The sequence below is a fragment of the Pan paniscus genome, chromosome 8 (genome assembly GCF_029289425.2).
Source record: "Pan paniscus chromosome 8, NHGRI_mPanPan1-v2.0_pri, whole genome shotgun sequence".
Classification (NCBI taxonomy): Eukaryota; Metazoa; Chordata; class Mammalia; order Primates; family Hominidae; genus Pan; species Pan paniscus.
Genome location: NC_073257.2, coordinates 13,497,961 through 13,511,513, shown reverse-complemented (window position 1 = coordinate 13,511,513; position 13,553 = coordinate 13,497,961). Strand labels below are relative to the sequence as shown.

General features: G+C 46.6%; 1 protein-coding gene across 2 annotated transcripts in view; it reads right to left on the bottom strand.

The window, feature by feature from the left end:
• Positions 1–6,694, bottom strand: part of GTPBP4 (GTP binding protein 4) — a 37,636-nt gene extending 30,942 nt beyond the window's left edge. The window contains exon 1 of one of the 2 annotated variants that reach the window (XM_003827759.6): positions 127–6,694. In XM_003827759.6, coding sequence (XP_003827807.2) covers positions 127–174 — 48 coding nt within the window. In that variant the 5' untranslated portion in view covers positions 175–6,694. The remainder of the gene's footprint in view (positions 1–126) is intronic. The other variant, XM_008953089.6, reaches the window with a different exon arrangement.
• Positions 6,695–13,553: the final 6,859 nt, after the last annotated feature.

Genomic DNA, 13,553 nt, shown 5'->3' with positions numbered 1-13,553 from the left:
GGCCCAGGAGCGCGGGATGGGCGAGCGGAAGGCGACCGCTCTCCCACGGCTACAGGCCCGGACCCTCCCCGGGGACCCAGCTAACGAGAAGGCGAAAGTCGCAGTGGCCCTCCCGGAGTCGCCTACCTTGGCGGACGGCACCACCGTAATTTTCTTGAAGTTGTAATGCGCCATGCCGGCAGCCGTATGCACGCGGGTACTTGGCACTCCCGGAACTTCCGCCGTCGGGCGCAGGTGAGACTTCCACTGTCGGGCGCTTGAGGTACGTCACTTCCGGGAGCTCAGCCAAACGTGTTCTGCGTGCTCTACGGCGCTTTCCGCGTCGCACAGCGCACCCGCCCGGCCTGGAGGTCCGCCATGGAGGGCGTGTGGGGACCCCAGGAGCGAGGGTACAGAGGAGAGGACGCCCGGGTATTAGGGGGAGCGCGGAGACTAAGTTCCTGCTGAGTAAAGCGGCGGTTTCCGACAGACTGCCCTGCGGGTTTCTGTAGCGGGTTCAGGCCCCCAGCCACCCGCCCTGGGCCAGGGTTCGAGGGTCCGGGGTCGTGGGATTTGGGAGTTGCGGGGCTTAGGAGTCCAGAGGGTCTAGGGGATCCGGGAGTCTGGGGGTCCTGGGTCGCGGCGAGCCCCGCAGAGGAGGAGGAAGCCGCGCGTGCGGGGCGTGACCAGGCTCTGGGTGTGGAGCAGATGACGCCCCCACCCCGGCCTCGCGCGTGGGACTTGATCCCGGGCCGTGGTGAGGAGGCCCTCGCGGCTTCCCTGCAGCCCTGCTTTCTCGTGCTTGTTAAATCCCAAAACGGGTGGAGAAGGGAAAGCCTGATCTAAGGCAAAAGAGGTGCAGCTGGTTCCGCGCAGTGCGTTAGGAGAGCCAAGGGAACAGTTGCGAGAGACAGTCCTGTGGGGTCCAACTGAGAAGAAGGTTGATGAGGATGGAGCCTTTACTGCTTTAATGTTTGTGAATACAGTGGCCGCTCCCTTTGGGAACCCAGGGCCACATCCCTTAAATTAAACGTTAGGTAGGGCTGACTCAGTCAAGCAGTGTTCAGAGCTGTTGACTATATATTAACTCGTTTAATTTCTGCAACAGCCTCATGAAGTGCGTGGGGAAACAAAGGCACACGAGGCTCGAAAGCACCCCGTGGTTGTGCAGCTACCAAGCTAACAGGCAGCAGAGGTGGGCTTTGAACCCAGGCAGCCTGGCTCCAGCAAACCTGCTTCTAACCATTAGCTATACTGCTTCTCTCACGCATCTGGGATGTCCCCTACTCTCCAATCCTTTTCAACAAGTCCTATTATTCTTACGCGAAAATACCTCTCATAAATTCCCAGCATTCCAATATTGAAAATCATTCTGGGTCATGCTTTTCTCATCTATTAACTATGCTTCCATTTTTGTGTCACAAGGCGGATAAGCATACCTCCTACATCTTTGTGGCACTTCTAAAGGAAGCTTCTAGGGAAATTAGGATTTGCTGGCTATGATCATTTGCTAAACCACAGGACAGTTCTAGCCACCATTTCCGAGATTAGCAAAGCTATGCTCATACTTATTGCCCTTTCTTTTAGGTTCTTGTATGTTTCCTCAACCTCTCCCACTTTCTCTCACTCTGATATAGCCAGTTCCTCTTTTTCTTGTAATCCGGTATTTAGATAAGTCCAGTCAATACTTTGCTTCAGATGGGCAAACATCCTTTCTTTAATTCTTTTTTTTTTTTTTTTTTTTTTTTTTGAGACGGAATCTCACTCTGTCGCGCAGGCTGGAGCGCAGTGGCGCGATCTCAGCTCACTGCAACCTCCGCCTCCAGGGTTCAAGCCACTCTCCTGCCTCAGCCTCCCAAGTAGCTGGGATTACAGGCACCTGCCACCACTCCCGGCTAATATTTTGTATTTTTAGTAGAGACAGGGTTTTACCATATTAGCCAGGCTGGTCTCAAACCCTGACCTCAAGTGATCCACCCGCCTTGGCCTCCCAAAGTGCTGAGATTACAGGCATGAGCCACCTGCTTTTAACTTGTTCAGCTACAAAGGCATGTCTGTGAATGCACAACCATAATGACTCATCATGGGCCCAGAGCTATAACAATGATAAGGTACCAAGCATCTTACACCATGTGTGTGTTGATGAGAATCAACATCCTTGCCTGTTCTTGTGATTTTGTGGCGGAGTATAGCTTCTTGGGGGCAAGTATGTGTTCTGCACCACTAGGAGCAAGCTTCTTTATCATACACTTCTGGGCTTCTCTGGGGAAGCCAAACTCTAAAGGCCTTTTCTGAGGAGTGTCGCAAATGCTGCCTGCAGTACAAGGCACATTGCCAGTTCCTGACTGTGTTAACAGGTTCCAGCTACCAGGACGCCTCTGAGTGTGTACCTTGTGACAGAGAAAGGTACTTCTCAGCTGTAGTAAAGGATGCTCTCAAGGGTACTCTGCAAAGCTTCTGACTGCGAGGCACTTCTCAGTAAAAAGCTTTGTTTTTCAGACCTTTTTAATTTGTGGGCTTGGTCTTTTCTGTTTTACCTTCTCGTTGCTGTAATTCTGATGGATGAAAGGTACGTTTTGCAGAACTGAACTTCCTGCCTGAAAGGAGCCTTTACATGGGGATTAGCCATCAGTAGGCATCCGGTCTTAGAGGGTCCTATGAGTGCTCCATTGGGCCCGTCGGCCACTTCCTTGGATCCCCACAGGAGCTCATTCAGAACGAGTCACATGCTGCTTTGTACCTAGATGCTTCCTTGTGTACATCTTGTTTCCAAAAGAAGTAGCCAGCTCTTCGTGGACAGGAACTGTGTCTTACTTTTTTGCCATCCCTCACCTCAGGCAGCACTGCCAAGAGCATTCACAGTGACTGGAACTCCGTTGATTGAATGTTGGCTTGAGTAAGTTCCTGATGTCGTAGGGGCTGTAGCGGTTGGAATCTGGCTTCTCCAATACTCAAGTAGTCCTACTGAATTACAGTGCTGTCAGACCCCCTCTGCACAACCCTGAAGTGGGTCAGAACTCCACACTGTGCCATAAAGAGGAAAGCTGTCAACAGGGAGGTCTAAGGAAACACCTCCTTTGTGGAAGGCAGCAATGGCATGAGAGCCACCCTCCGGGCCAAAGGTGCAGCCTGACATTCTGTGCAGAATTACACAGTGAGTTAAGAGTGTGAGCTTCATTTCTGAGATACAGCTCCACCCGCTGTGATCCTGGGAAAATGTCTCAGCTTCACCAAGCCTCTGTTTCTTCACTCTTTGCTCACTTACTATCTACCAGGCACGTTAAAAATATGTGAATTATTTTAGCTTTTCACTAACCCTATTCTACAGGCATTAATAAGTGAGCAAAGAGATTGTGTATTATTAATTATGCATTATTATGTATTATCTGTTCTTATTAGCTGCTTAGTTACAATAATATTTGCTAAACTTTTGTTCTATTCATTAAATTATCGTTGAACCTTAACAACTGCAATGCAGGGAGCCTCCACCACATGCCAGGTCACTTGCTTGCTTCTCGGGACAGCATAGTGAGGTGGGTGTGATTGTCTCTGTTTCACAGACAAGAGTGCTGGCTTTGAGGTGGTTGAGTGCTTGCTCACCGTCACACAGCTGGAGAGACACAACGAGGTGGGTTCAGGGCGCGTGGAACTCCAAAGCCACTCTCCTTTTGCACTGCCAGCCGAGAGTGGCTTTGTTCTTGACCTCTTTAGAGTTATTACCTTGTTTGGTATTTGTTTGTTTGTTGGTTTATTTATTTATGAGACAGGGTCTCACTCTGTCGCCCAGGCTGGAGTGCAATGGTGTGATCTTGGCTCACTGCAACCTCCACCTCCCAGGTTTAAGCAATTCTCAGATTTAAGTGCCTCAGCCTCCCGAGTAGCTGGGACTACAGGTGCACGCCACCACACCTGGCTACTTTTTGTATTTTTTAGTAGAGGGGAGATTTCGCCATGTTGTCCAGGCTGGTCATGAATTGTTTGGTATTTAAACGGAGGTACATGATGGATTGCACTTGGGGTCATAAGCTGTCAATAATCCCCCAGCACCTGCGTTTCACTAAAGCACTGTTTGCATATGCAGACAGGTTGTGTTTCTTCTGTGAGAATTCCGTTCCTGTGCGTGGATCATGACAGGCACCTGTGCTAATGAACTTCTGCCCTTGCTTACGTCAGAGCTGCTGATAAGGGGTGTTTCTATGGGTTGAGTACGAGTCATTCTATTGACACACTGTTAAAAACATTCTTTGCATTCTGCTGTTCCATAAAGGAACAATTTTAGGTTTAATGGAAATCTTGCGATCCCTTTTCCTGGAGAAGATTTGTGATAATAATCGTACACGTATTTGGAATGCATGTACTTATGCTTGTATGATCAATTTCCAAATGATTCTAAATATCTGCAGGCAGAATTTCTTAAGATTAGCATTCTGTGCTGTACCCAAAAAGATACTCGAGATAAGCAAAGGCAGGTTTCATGTTGCAACAGACATCTGAATCCTTAGTGTTTCTGGAAGCTGGTTAAGCAGGTAGTTGTGATGTCTGACCCTCAGGTTAAAAACAGTGAAAAAAATTCACTTTGATGATGTGACGTCATTGTCACAAGTTTAATAATTGATTTTGAAGGTCTGCACAAGGAAACCATAATGCTTTAGCAATTTCCGTGTTCCAGAGGGAGGAGGCTTAAAATTTCAATTCCAGCCCTGCCACCAACTTCTAGACTAATAGTAAGCTAAGTGCCTTTCCTGCTATTATTTTTAATTAAAAACATATTATTTCCTCACAAAAGCATAGAAGTATAAAAATAATAGTATTGACTATCAGAATGTATGTGTCTGGACAGTCTAAATTATCCTGTAATAACAAATAGTCTCCAAATCTCAGCATCGGTTATTTCTCTCTGATGCTCCACGCCCACTGCTGTGGACCAAATTAAGTCTCCCCAAATTCATACGTGAAAGCCCTGTCTCCCAGTGTTAAGGTGTTTGGAGATGGAGCCTTGGGGAGGTAATTCAGTTCAGAAAAGGTCACGAGGCTGGAGCTCTCCTGATGGAATTAGCACACTTATGAGAAAAGACACCAGAGAGCTGCTCCCAGGCTTCCCCGACCCCATGCATGCACCAAGGAGAGACCATGTGAGCACAGAGAGAAGGCGGCTTTCCACAAGCCAGGAAGAGGCTGCACCAGAACCCAACTATGCTGGTGTCCTGATCTGGACCTTCCAGTCTCCAAAACTGTGAAAAGAAGATTTTCTGTTGTTTAAGCCACTCAGTCTGGTATTTTGTTATGGCAGCCCAAGCTGGCGAAGATACTCACCATAGGTCAGCAGGGGCCTCGGTTCAAGATGGTCATTGAGGGATCAGACTCCTGGAGTAAAGGTTGACAATAGCTATGCTGAGGAAAGGGGAATGAATTTGACAATTAAATGTTTCCGTCTCAGCTCCCATGGGCCTATTTCTGGACAGTGAGTTGAGAATAACAGCGTTATTTGTAAACAGTACTGACGCCTACTGCGTTGGCATGTAAAGCAGAAGCTCTTTAAATCTGTGTTCAATTGATAATTAATCCAAATATGGTACAATGAATAATGCCAAAATACTTATGTTTAGAAAATCTGAACCTATGACCGATACATAAAGAGAAAGGTAATAACCCCTCTTCTGTTCCTCTGTCCCAGGCTAATATTGACTAATGCAGGTCTTTCTTCATAAATGTTCATTCATTTAAAAACTCCCTTAAAGCATCAGTATACCTGGGGACTGACAAAGTAGGAATTCCAAACTCTTAAGAAAACATGAAAGAACTCTCGTGAATGATCCCTACCCAGCAAATAACTCCTATCCTGTTTCCTTTCTCCTTATAGTCTGTTTCAGCTGATCATCTTCATAGCTCGCTTTCCATTGGGATTAATGCAGACCACTTTTTTATTTTAAGCTATTCTCATTTTCAAAATTTCTGTGGCAGACTGCCATGCCAATACTCCATAAACAGAAGTTGAAACACATTCAAAATGGGAAAGTACTAGGAAGGCCATGTGATTGGTGGAGAAAATTGAATCATACAGAATTTTAATAACTTTAAATAGTAAATTTTAGAAGTATATATGTAAAAACTTCATGATTTCATATTTTGAGGCAATATGTCATTGCCTGCTATATGTGGCTTTATCTAGATAGTGTTTTCCATTTTGTCAACTCATCACAATTTGCTCTTTTTTCCCTTTTTACTTGACTGGCCCACTCTGCCATGAGAAAATGTGGTCTAGTCCAAATTATTTTTTTAAATATAAAAAGTTATAGGTTGAGGCTGGGCGCAGTGTCTCACGCCTGTAATCGCAGCACTTTGGGAGGCCAGGGTGGCAGATCACTGGAGGTCAGGAGTTCGAGACCAGCCTGGCCAACATGGCAAAACTCCATCTCTACTAAAAATACAAAACCTAGTTGGGCATGGTTACACACACCTGTAGGCTGAAGCAGGAAAATTGCTTGAGGCAGGAGGTTGCAGTGAGCCAAGATTGTGCCATTGCACTCCAGCCTGGGCAACATAGTAAGATTCCATCTCAAAAAAAAAGAAAGAAAGAAAAAAAAGCTATAGGTTGAAGAAGTAGCAGATCAAAAAAAAAAGTAGCTAATCAAAGAATAGCTTTGATTAGCACATATATGCACATTAGCACATATATGCTAAAAGCATGTTTACCCTGCTGCCTGCTGCTAGATTCAGGCAATTTCAGACATTGTCTGTTCCACACATAATAACACATTTTAAAACAAGTGCCGTTTCTTTTACATGGTCAGCTAGGGATAAAGAACAGTCTCATATTGAAAACAGTACATGGCTGGGTGCGGTGGCTCATGCCTGTAATCCAGCACTTTGGGAGGCCGAGGCAGGTGGATCATGAGGTCAGGAGTTCAAGACCAGCCTGGCCAAGATATGAAACCCCATATCTACTAAAACTACAAAAATTAGCTGGGCACGGTGGCAGGTGCCTGTAATCCCAGCTACTCTGGAAGCTGAGCAGGAGAATCACTTGAACCTGGGTAGCAGAGGTTGCGGTGAGCCGAGATTGTACCACTGCACTCCAGTCTGGGTGACAGAGTGAGACTCCATCTCAAAAAACAAAACAAAAGTACAAAGTACCTAAAATATGTTTTAAACACCCTTTAAAGTTATCTAAATATTACTTAGTGATATAGTTTGGATATTTTTCCCACCCAAATCTCATATTGAATTGTAATCCCCAGTGCTGGAGGTGGGGCCTTGTGCGAGGTGTTTGGATCACAGAAAATTGGTACCAACGAGTGGAGCATTGCTATAAAGATACCTGAAAATGTAAAATTAACTTTGGAACTAGGTAATAGGCAGAGGTTGGAAGACTTTGGAGGGCTCAGAGGAAGACAGGATGATGAGGGAAAGCTTAGAACGTCTTAGAGACTGGTTCAGTGGTTATGACCGAAATACTGATAGTGATATGGACAGTGAAGTCCAGGCTGCTGAGGTCTCAGATAGAAATAAGGAAATTATTGGGAACTGGATCAAAAGTCACCCTTGTTATGCCTTAGCAAAGAGCTTGGCTGCATTCTAGTCGTGCCCTGGGGATCTGTGGAAGTTTGAACTAAAAAGTGATGCTTTAGGGCATCTGGCAGAAGAAATTACTAAGCAGCAAAGTGTTCAAGAGATAGCCTGGCTAATTCTAACAGCTTACCTCAGATGGGGGAGCAAATAAATGACCTAATGTTGGAACTTACATTTAAACAGGAAGCAGAGTATAAAACTTTGGAAAATCCGCAGCCTGGCCATGTGGCACAGAAAGAAAAAACTTTTTAAGGAGAGGAACTTAAGCAGGCTGCAGAATGACCACTTGCTAGGGATATTTGCATAACTAAAAGCGAGCCAAGATAATGGGAAAAAAGGCTTGAAGGCATTTCAGAGCTCTTCCCAGGAGCCCCTCCCATCATAGGCCCAGAGGCCTAGGAGGGCAGAATGGTTTCACGGGTCAGGCCCAGGGTATCCATTGCCCTGCACAGCCTTGGACACTGCTTCCCATATTTCAGCTGCTTAGCTGCAGCCATGGTTCGAAGGGGCCTAGTTACAGCTTGGACTGCCACTTTGGAGAACATAACCCTTGGCAGCTCCTGCATGGTGTTAAGCATGCAGGTGCACAGAATGCAAGGATGAAGAACTGGTGGCCTCCACCTAGATTTCAGAGGATGTATGAGAAATTCTGAGTGCACAGAGAAGCCTGCTGCAGGGAGAGAGCCCTCACAGAGAACCTCTGCCATGGCAGTGCCAAGGGGAAATGTGAGGTTGGAGCCCCCACACAGAGTTCCCAGTGGGGCACTGCCTAGTGGAGCTGTGAGAAGGGGACCATCATCCTCCAGAAACCAGAATGGTAGATCCACCAGCAGCTTGCACCCTACACCTGGAAAAGCCACAAGCATTCAACTCCAACTGGTGAGAGCAGCCCAGGGGGCTGAACCCTGCAAAGCCACAGGGGCAGAGCTGCCCAAGGCCTTGGGAGACCACCCTTGCAGCAGTGTGCCCTGGATGTGAGACATGGAGTCAAAGGAGGTTATTTTGGAGCCTTAAGATTTAATGACTGTCCTGCTAGGTTTTGTTTGCCTGAGGCCTGTACTGCCTTTCTTTGGCTGATTTTCTCCCTTTTGGAATGGGAATGTTTACCCAATGCTGCCTATATCTCCACTGTGTCTTGGAAGTAAAGACAGAGTCTCGCTCTGTCACCCAGGCTGGAGTGCAGTGGTGCGATCTCGGCTTACTGCAAGCTCTGCCTCCTGGGTTCACACCATTCTCCTGCCTCAGCCTCCCGAGTAGCTGGGACTACAGGTGCCCACCACCACACCCGGCTAATTTTTTGTATGTTTAGTAGAGACAGGGTTTCACCATGTTAGCCAGGATGGTCTCAATCTCCTGACGTCGTGATCCACCCACCTCAGCCTCCCAAAGTGCTGGGATTACAGGCATCAGCCACCGCATCTGGCCGAAGACACTATTAACAGAAGTGTTAGCTGGGTTAAAAGAACCAACAAAGGATGACAAAGGACCCAGTTAACTGGCAACTGTGGGAAGCCATCACAATTCATAGGACTGAGGGTTAAGGCAATGATAGAACCTAGCAAATGCTAAAGCCATGTAGAAGGGCCCCAGGTGGGAGCCACAGCCATAGAGGAACACAGTGACACCAAGCCTCAGCCCTGCAGAAAGGGAGTGAGAGAAATTAATAACCAGAGCAGTCTCTCCTCCTTATAATTCTGCTGGGGGCTCCCTTTGACTAACCCAACAGCCAGAATGCAAGAGGGCCTGGACATCCAGTCTGTAGAAGTCAACTTCCAGGGGCATAGAGCAGGGCAGAGGAAGACACAATCTGGAGGGGCAAATGGAAAACACACAACACCGAACTTAAGCAGATTGAAATAGATTGAGAAGACCAGTAGGATTGAGAGCAAATGTTTGTCCAATAAGTACTCCAGAAGGACAGGAGAAGGAGCAAGGGAAGGAGGCAATGGTTGAAGATATAAAGACTAAGATTTTTCCAGGAAAGATAAAGTACCAGAAAGATAAATAAGAAATCATAGTCAGAATGCAGAATACCAAAGACAAGAACAATTTGTTAAAAGCAACTGAAAGGAAAAGCCAGATTGCCATCAAAAGAGCATCAGTGAGTGTGACAGCTGACTGCTCAACAGTAACATTGAGAGACAGGAGACAGTGGAATATCTTCAATATGACGGGGGGGGGGGGCGGGGGGACGGGGAAAAACAAACAATGCTGCCAAACTAGAATTCGATGCCCAGAGAAAATATCCTTTAAGGACGAGGAGAAAAACATTTACAGACAAAGGAACACTGAGAAATCTTACCATAAGCCAATCCTTTCTAAAAGAAAGTTTAAATAATATACTTGCAGTAGAAGCAAAGTGATCAGAATGAGGAACAAATAAAGTGCATAAAAAACAATAGTAATATCTTATTACATTTTGACACATAATTAATAAAGCCTATAAATCAAGAAAGGATAGAGTTAAGAGTTCTAGGTCCTACTTTCAGAACTAGGGTAAAGTACTGATGAACTTCAGACTTGGTAAATTAAGTATCCCTGTTATAATTCCTAGGTTAATGATTATAACTACACAAGCAGAATGTATAACTTCCAAATTAGTAGAAAAAAAACCTAAAATGGTTAACAAAAGCTAATTGAAATGAAGGCAAGAAAAAAGTGAAAAGAAACAGAAAAAAATGGAAAAACCACAAATAATATGGTAGCTATAAACCCAAATGTGTTAATAAGTACAATAAATGTTTAATTCATAAAGATAGCTTTAATGTAAACCAATAACGTAACCTTGAAATATAGAATGCAAAAATTGACTTACAAAGAGAAACTCGTTTCTCTGTACATGAGTACAAAATTCTACCTGAAAGTTAACGAGGTAAACATCCATCTTAAATTTAAGAACAGCAAAATAAAGTAAAAGAACAAATAAAATGAAGGAATGAGCAGAAATTCATGCTGTATAAAACAAAAGTTGATAATGAAAAGACTAAATGGTCAAACCTGGGGCAAGACTGATGAAGAAAAGTGAATAGTGGAAATACTGTTTCCAGCCTAGAGGCGGCTCCTGAATGTGTGGCCTCATTCTTCAGCCCCATTATTCTGTTTGTAACTCTATAGAAATAGCCTATGGGATAGGGTAGTTCATCTGGCACACCCTAGGCGGGGGGCTCACTTTTAAAGTGTGGCAGTGTGGGTAGAGTTGCCTCACCCACCCCCACACCCAGTGACCTCAGTCCACCCTTGCCTTTCATCAGGGTCTTTGTATGTAGTCATCCCTTGGTATGGGTGGAGCATTGGTTCCAGGAATCCCTGTGGACACCCAAATCAGTGGATGCTCAAGTCCTGGTATAAAATGGCATAGTATTTGCATATAACCTATGCAATCCTCCTGTGTACTTTGTCATCTCTAGGTGATTTATAATACCTAATACAATGTAAATGATATATAAATAGTTGTTGTACTGTATTGTTTAGGGAATAATAACAAGAAAAAGAACTCTAGGCCAGCACGTTGGGAGGCTGAAGCGGGAGGATCTCTCTCTCTCTCTTTTTTTTTTTTTCTGAGATAGGATCTTGCTTTGTAATCCAGACCCAGGCTGGAGTGCAGTGGCGCTATCTTGGCTCACTGCAGCCTTGACCTCCCAGGTTCAAGTGATTCTCCTGCCTCAGCCTCCCGAATAGCTGGGAATACAGGCACGCATCACAGCGCCCAGCTGGGAGGATCTCTTCAGCCCAGGAGTTCAAGAGGGCAACAGTGAGATCCCATCTCTACAAAAGATAAAATAATTAGCTGTGCATGGTGACAAGTTCCTGTAGTCCCAGCTACTCAGGAGGCTGAGGTGGGAGGAACATTTGAGCCCAGGAAGTAGAGGCCACAGTGAGCTGTGATCACACCACTGCATTCCAGCCTGGGCAACAGAGCCAGACCCTGTCTGTAAAAATAAGTAAATAAATAAATAAATAAAATAAATTCAGCATTACTTAAATACCTTATGATACAGTCACTGATTTAAACTCATGCCACTGATTCCTCTCTGCTAAGTGAAAGATCTGTTCCTCAAGTGTCTCATTTTGCAGACAAGAAAGCGAGGTCCACACATTACATGACAGGCCTGTGTTCTACTAGGCCGGGTCCACACATTACGCAACAGGCCTACTATCTACTAGGCCGGGCTGCACATTACGTGACAGGCCTGCCTTCTACTAGGTTGGGTCCACACGTTGCATGACAGGCCTACCTTCTACTAGGCCGGGTCCACATGTTACACGACAGGCCTACCTTCTACTAGGCCAGGCCGCACATTACATGACAGGCCTACCTTCTACTAGGCCAGGCCGCACATTACATGACAGGCCTACCTTCTACTAGGCCAGGCCGCACATTACATGACAGGCCTACCTTCTACTAGGCCAGGCCGCACATTACATGACAGGCCTACCTTCTACTAGGCCAGGCCGCACATTACATGACAGGCCTACCTTCTACTAGGCCAGGCCGCACATTACATGACAGGCCTACCTTCTACTAGGCCAGGCCGCACATTACATGACAGGCCTACCTTCTACTAGGCCAGGCCGCACATTACATGACAGGCCTACCTTCTACTAGGCCGGGTCCACATGTTACACGACAGGCCTACCTTCTACTAGGCCGGGTCCACACGTTACATGACAGGCCTACCTTCTACTAGGCCGGGTCCACACATTACACGACAGGCCTACCTTCTACTAGGCCAGGCCGCACATTACATGACAGGCCTACCTTCTACTAGGCCGGGTCCACACGTTACATGACAGGCCTACCTTCTACTAGGCCGGGTCCACACATTACACGACAGGCCTACCTTCTACTAGGCCAGGCCGCACATTACATGACAGGCCTACCTTCTACTAGGCCGGGTCCACACGTTACATGACAGGCCTACCTTCTACTAGGCCGGGTCCACACATTACACGACAGGCCTACCTTCTACTAGGCCAGGCCGCACATTACATGACAGGCCTACCTTCTACTAGGCCGGGTCCACACGTTACATGACAGGCCTACCTTCTACTAGGCCGGGTCCACACATTACACGACAGGCCTACCTTCTACTAGGCCAGGCCGCACATTACACGACAGGCCTACCTTCTACTAGGCCGGGTCCACACATTACGTGACAGGCCTACCTTCTCCTAGGCCAGGTCGACACATTACAGGACAGGCCTACCTTCTACTAGGCCGGTCTGCACATTACGCGACAGGCCTACATTCTACTAGGCCGGGTCCACACGTTGCATGACAGGCCTACGTTCTACTAGGGTGGGTCCACATGTTACGCGACAGGCCTACCTTCTACTAGCCTGGGTCCACACATTACACGACAGGCCTACGTTCTACTAGGCCGGGCTGTACATCACGTGACAGGCCTACATTCTACTAGGCAGGGTCCACACGTTGCATGACAGGCCTATATTCTACTAAGCCGGGCCACACATTACACGGCAGGCCTACCTTCTACTAGGCCAGCCGCACATTACGCGACAGGCCTACATTCTACTAGGCCGGGTCCACACGTTGCACGACAGGCTTACGTTCTACTAGGCTGAGTCCACACATTACGTGACAGGCCTACCTTCTACTAGGCCGGGCCACAATTCTTGCTTCCTATTGTGTTTCCCACTTCACACTGCCTGGCTTCTGTCACGTCCACCCCAAGAGACCTGTGTGCATTCAGACGATTCGCCACGCAGTGGAGCTCCCTTGAAAGTCGCTCCTTGACTGCACCTTAGAAAACAGCATTTCTTCCATTTCTTCAAACCTAACATTTTGTATATGAAAATCTAGGCAGGGCTTGTGCCCCAGTGACTGGGAGAAGAATAAGAAGAAATTCTAGGAGTACACCTCAGGGTGTTTAGTGAATCGTAACTGAATTCAACAGACACTTACTGAGCTCCAGCTGTGTGGCAGACCCTGTACTAAACACGTGGGGACATTAGTAAATAAAACAACATGTCACTATTGCTGC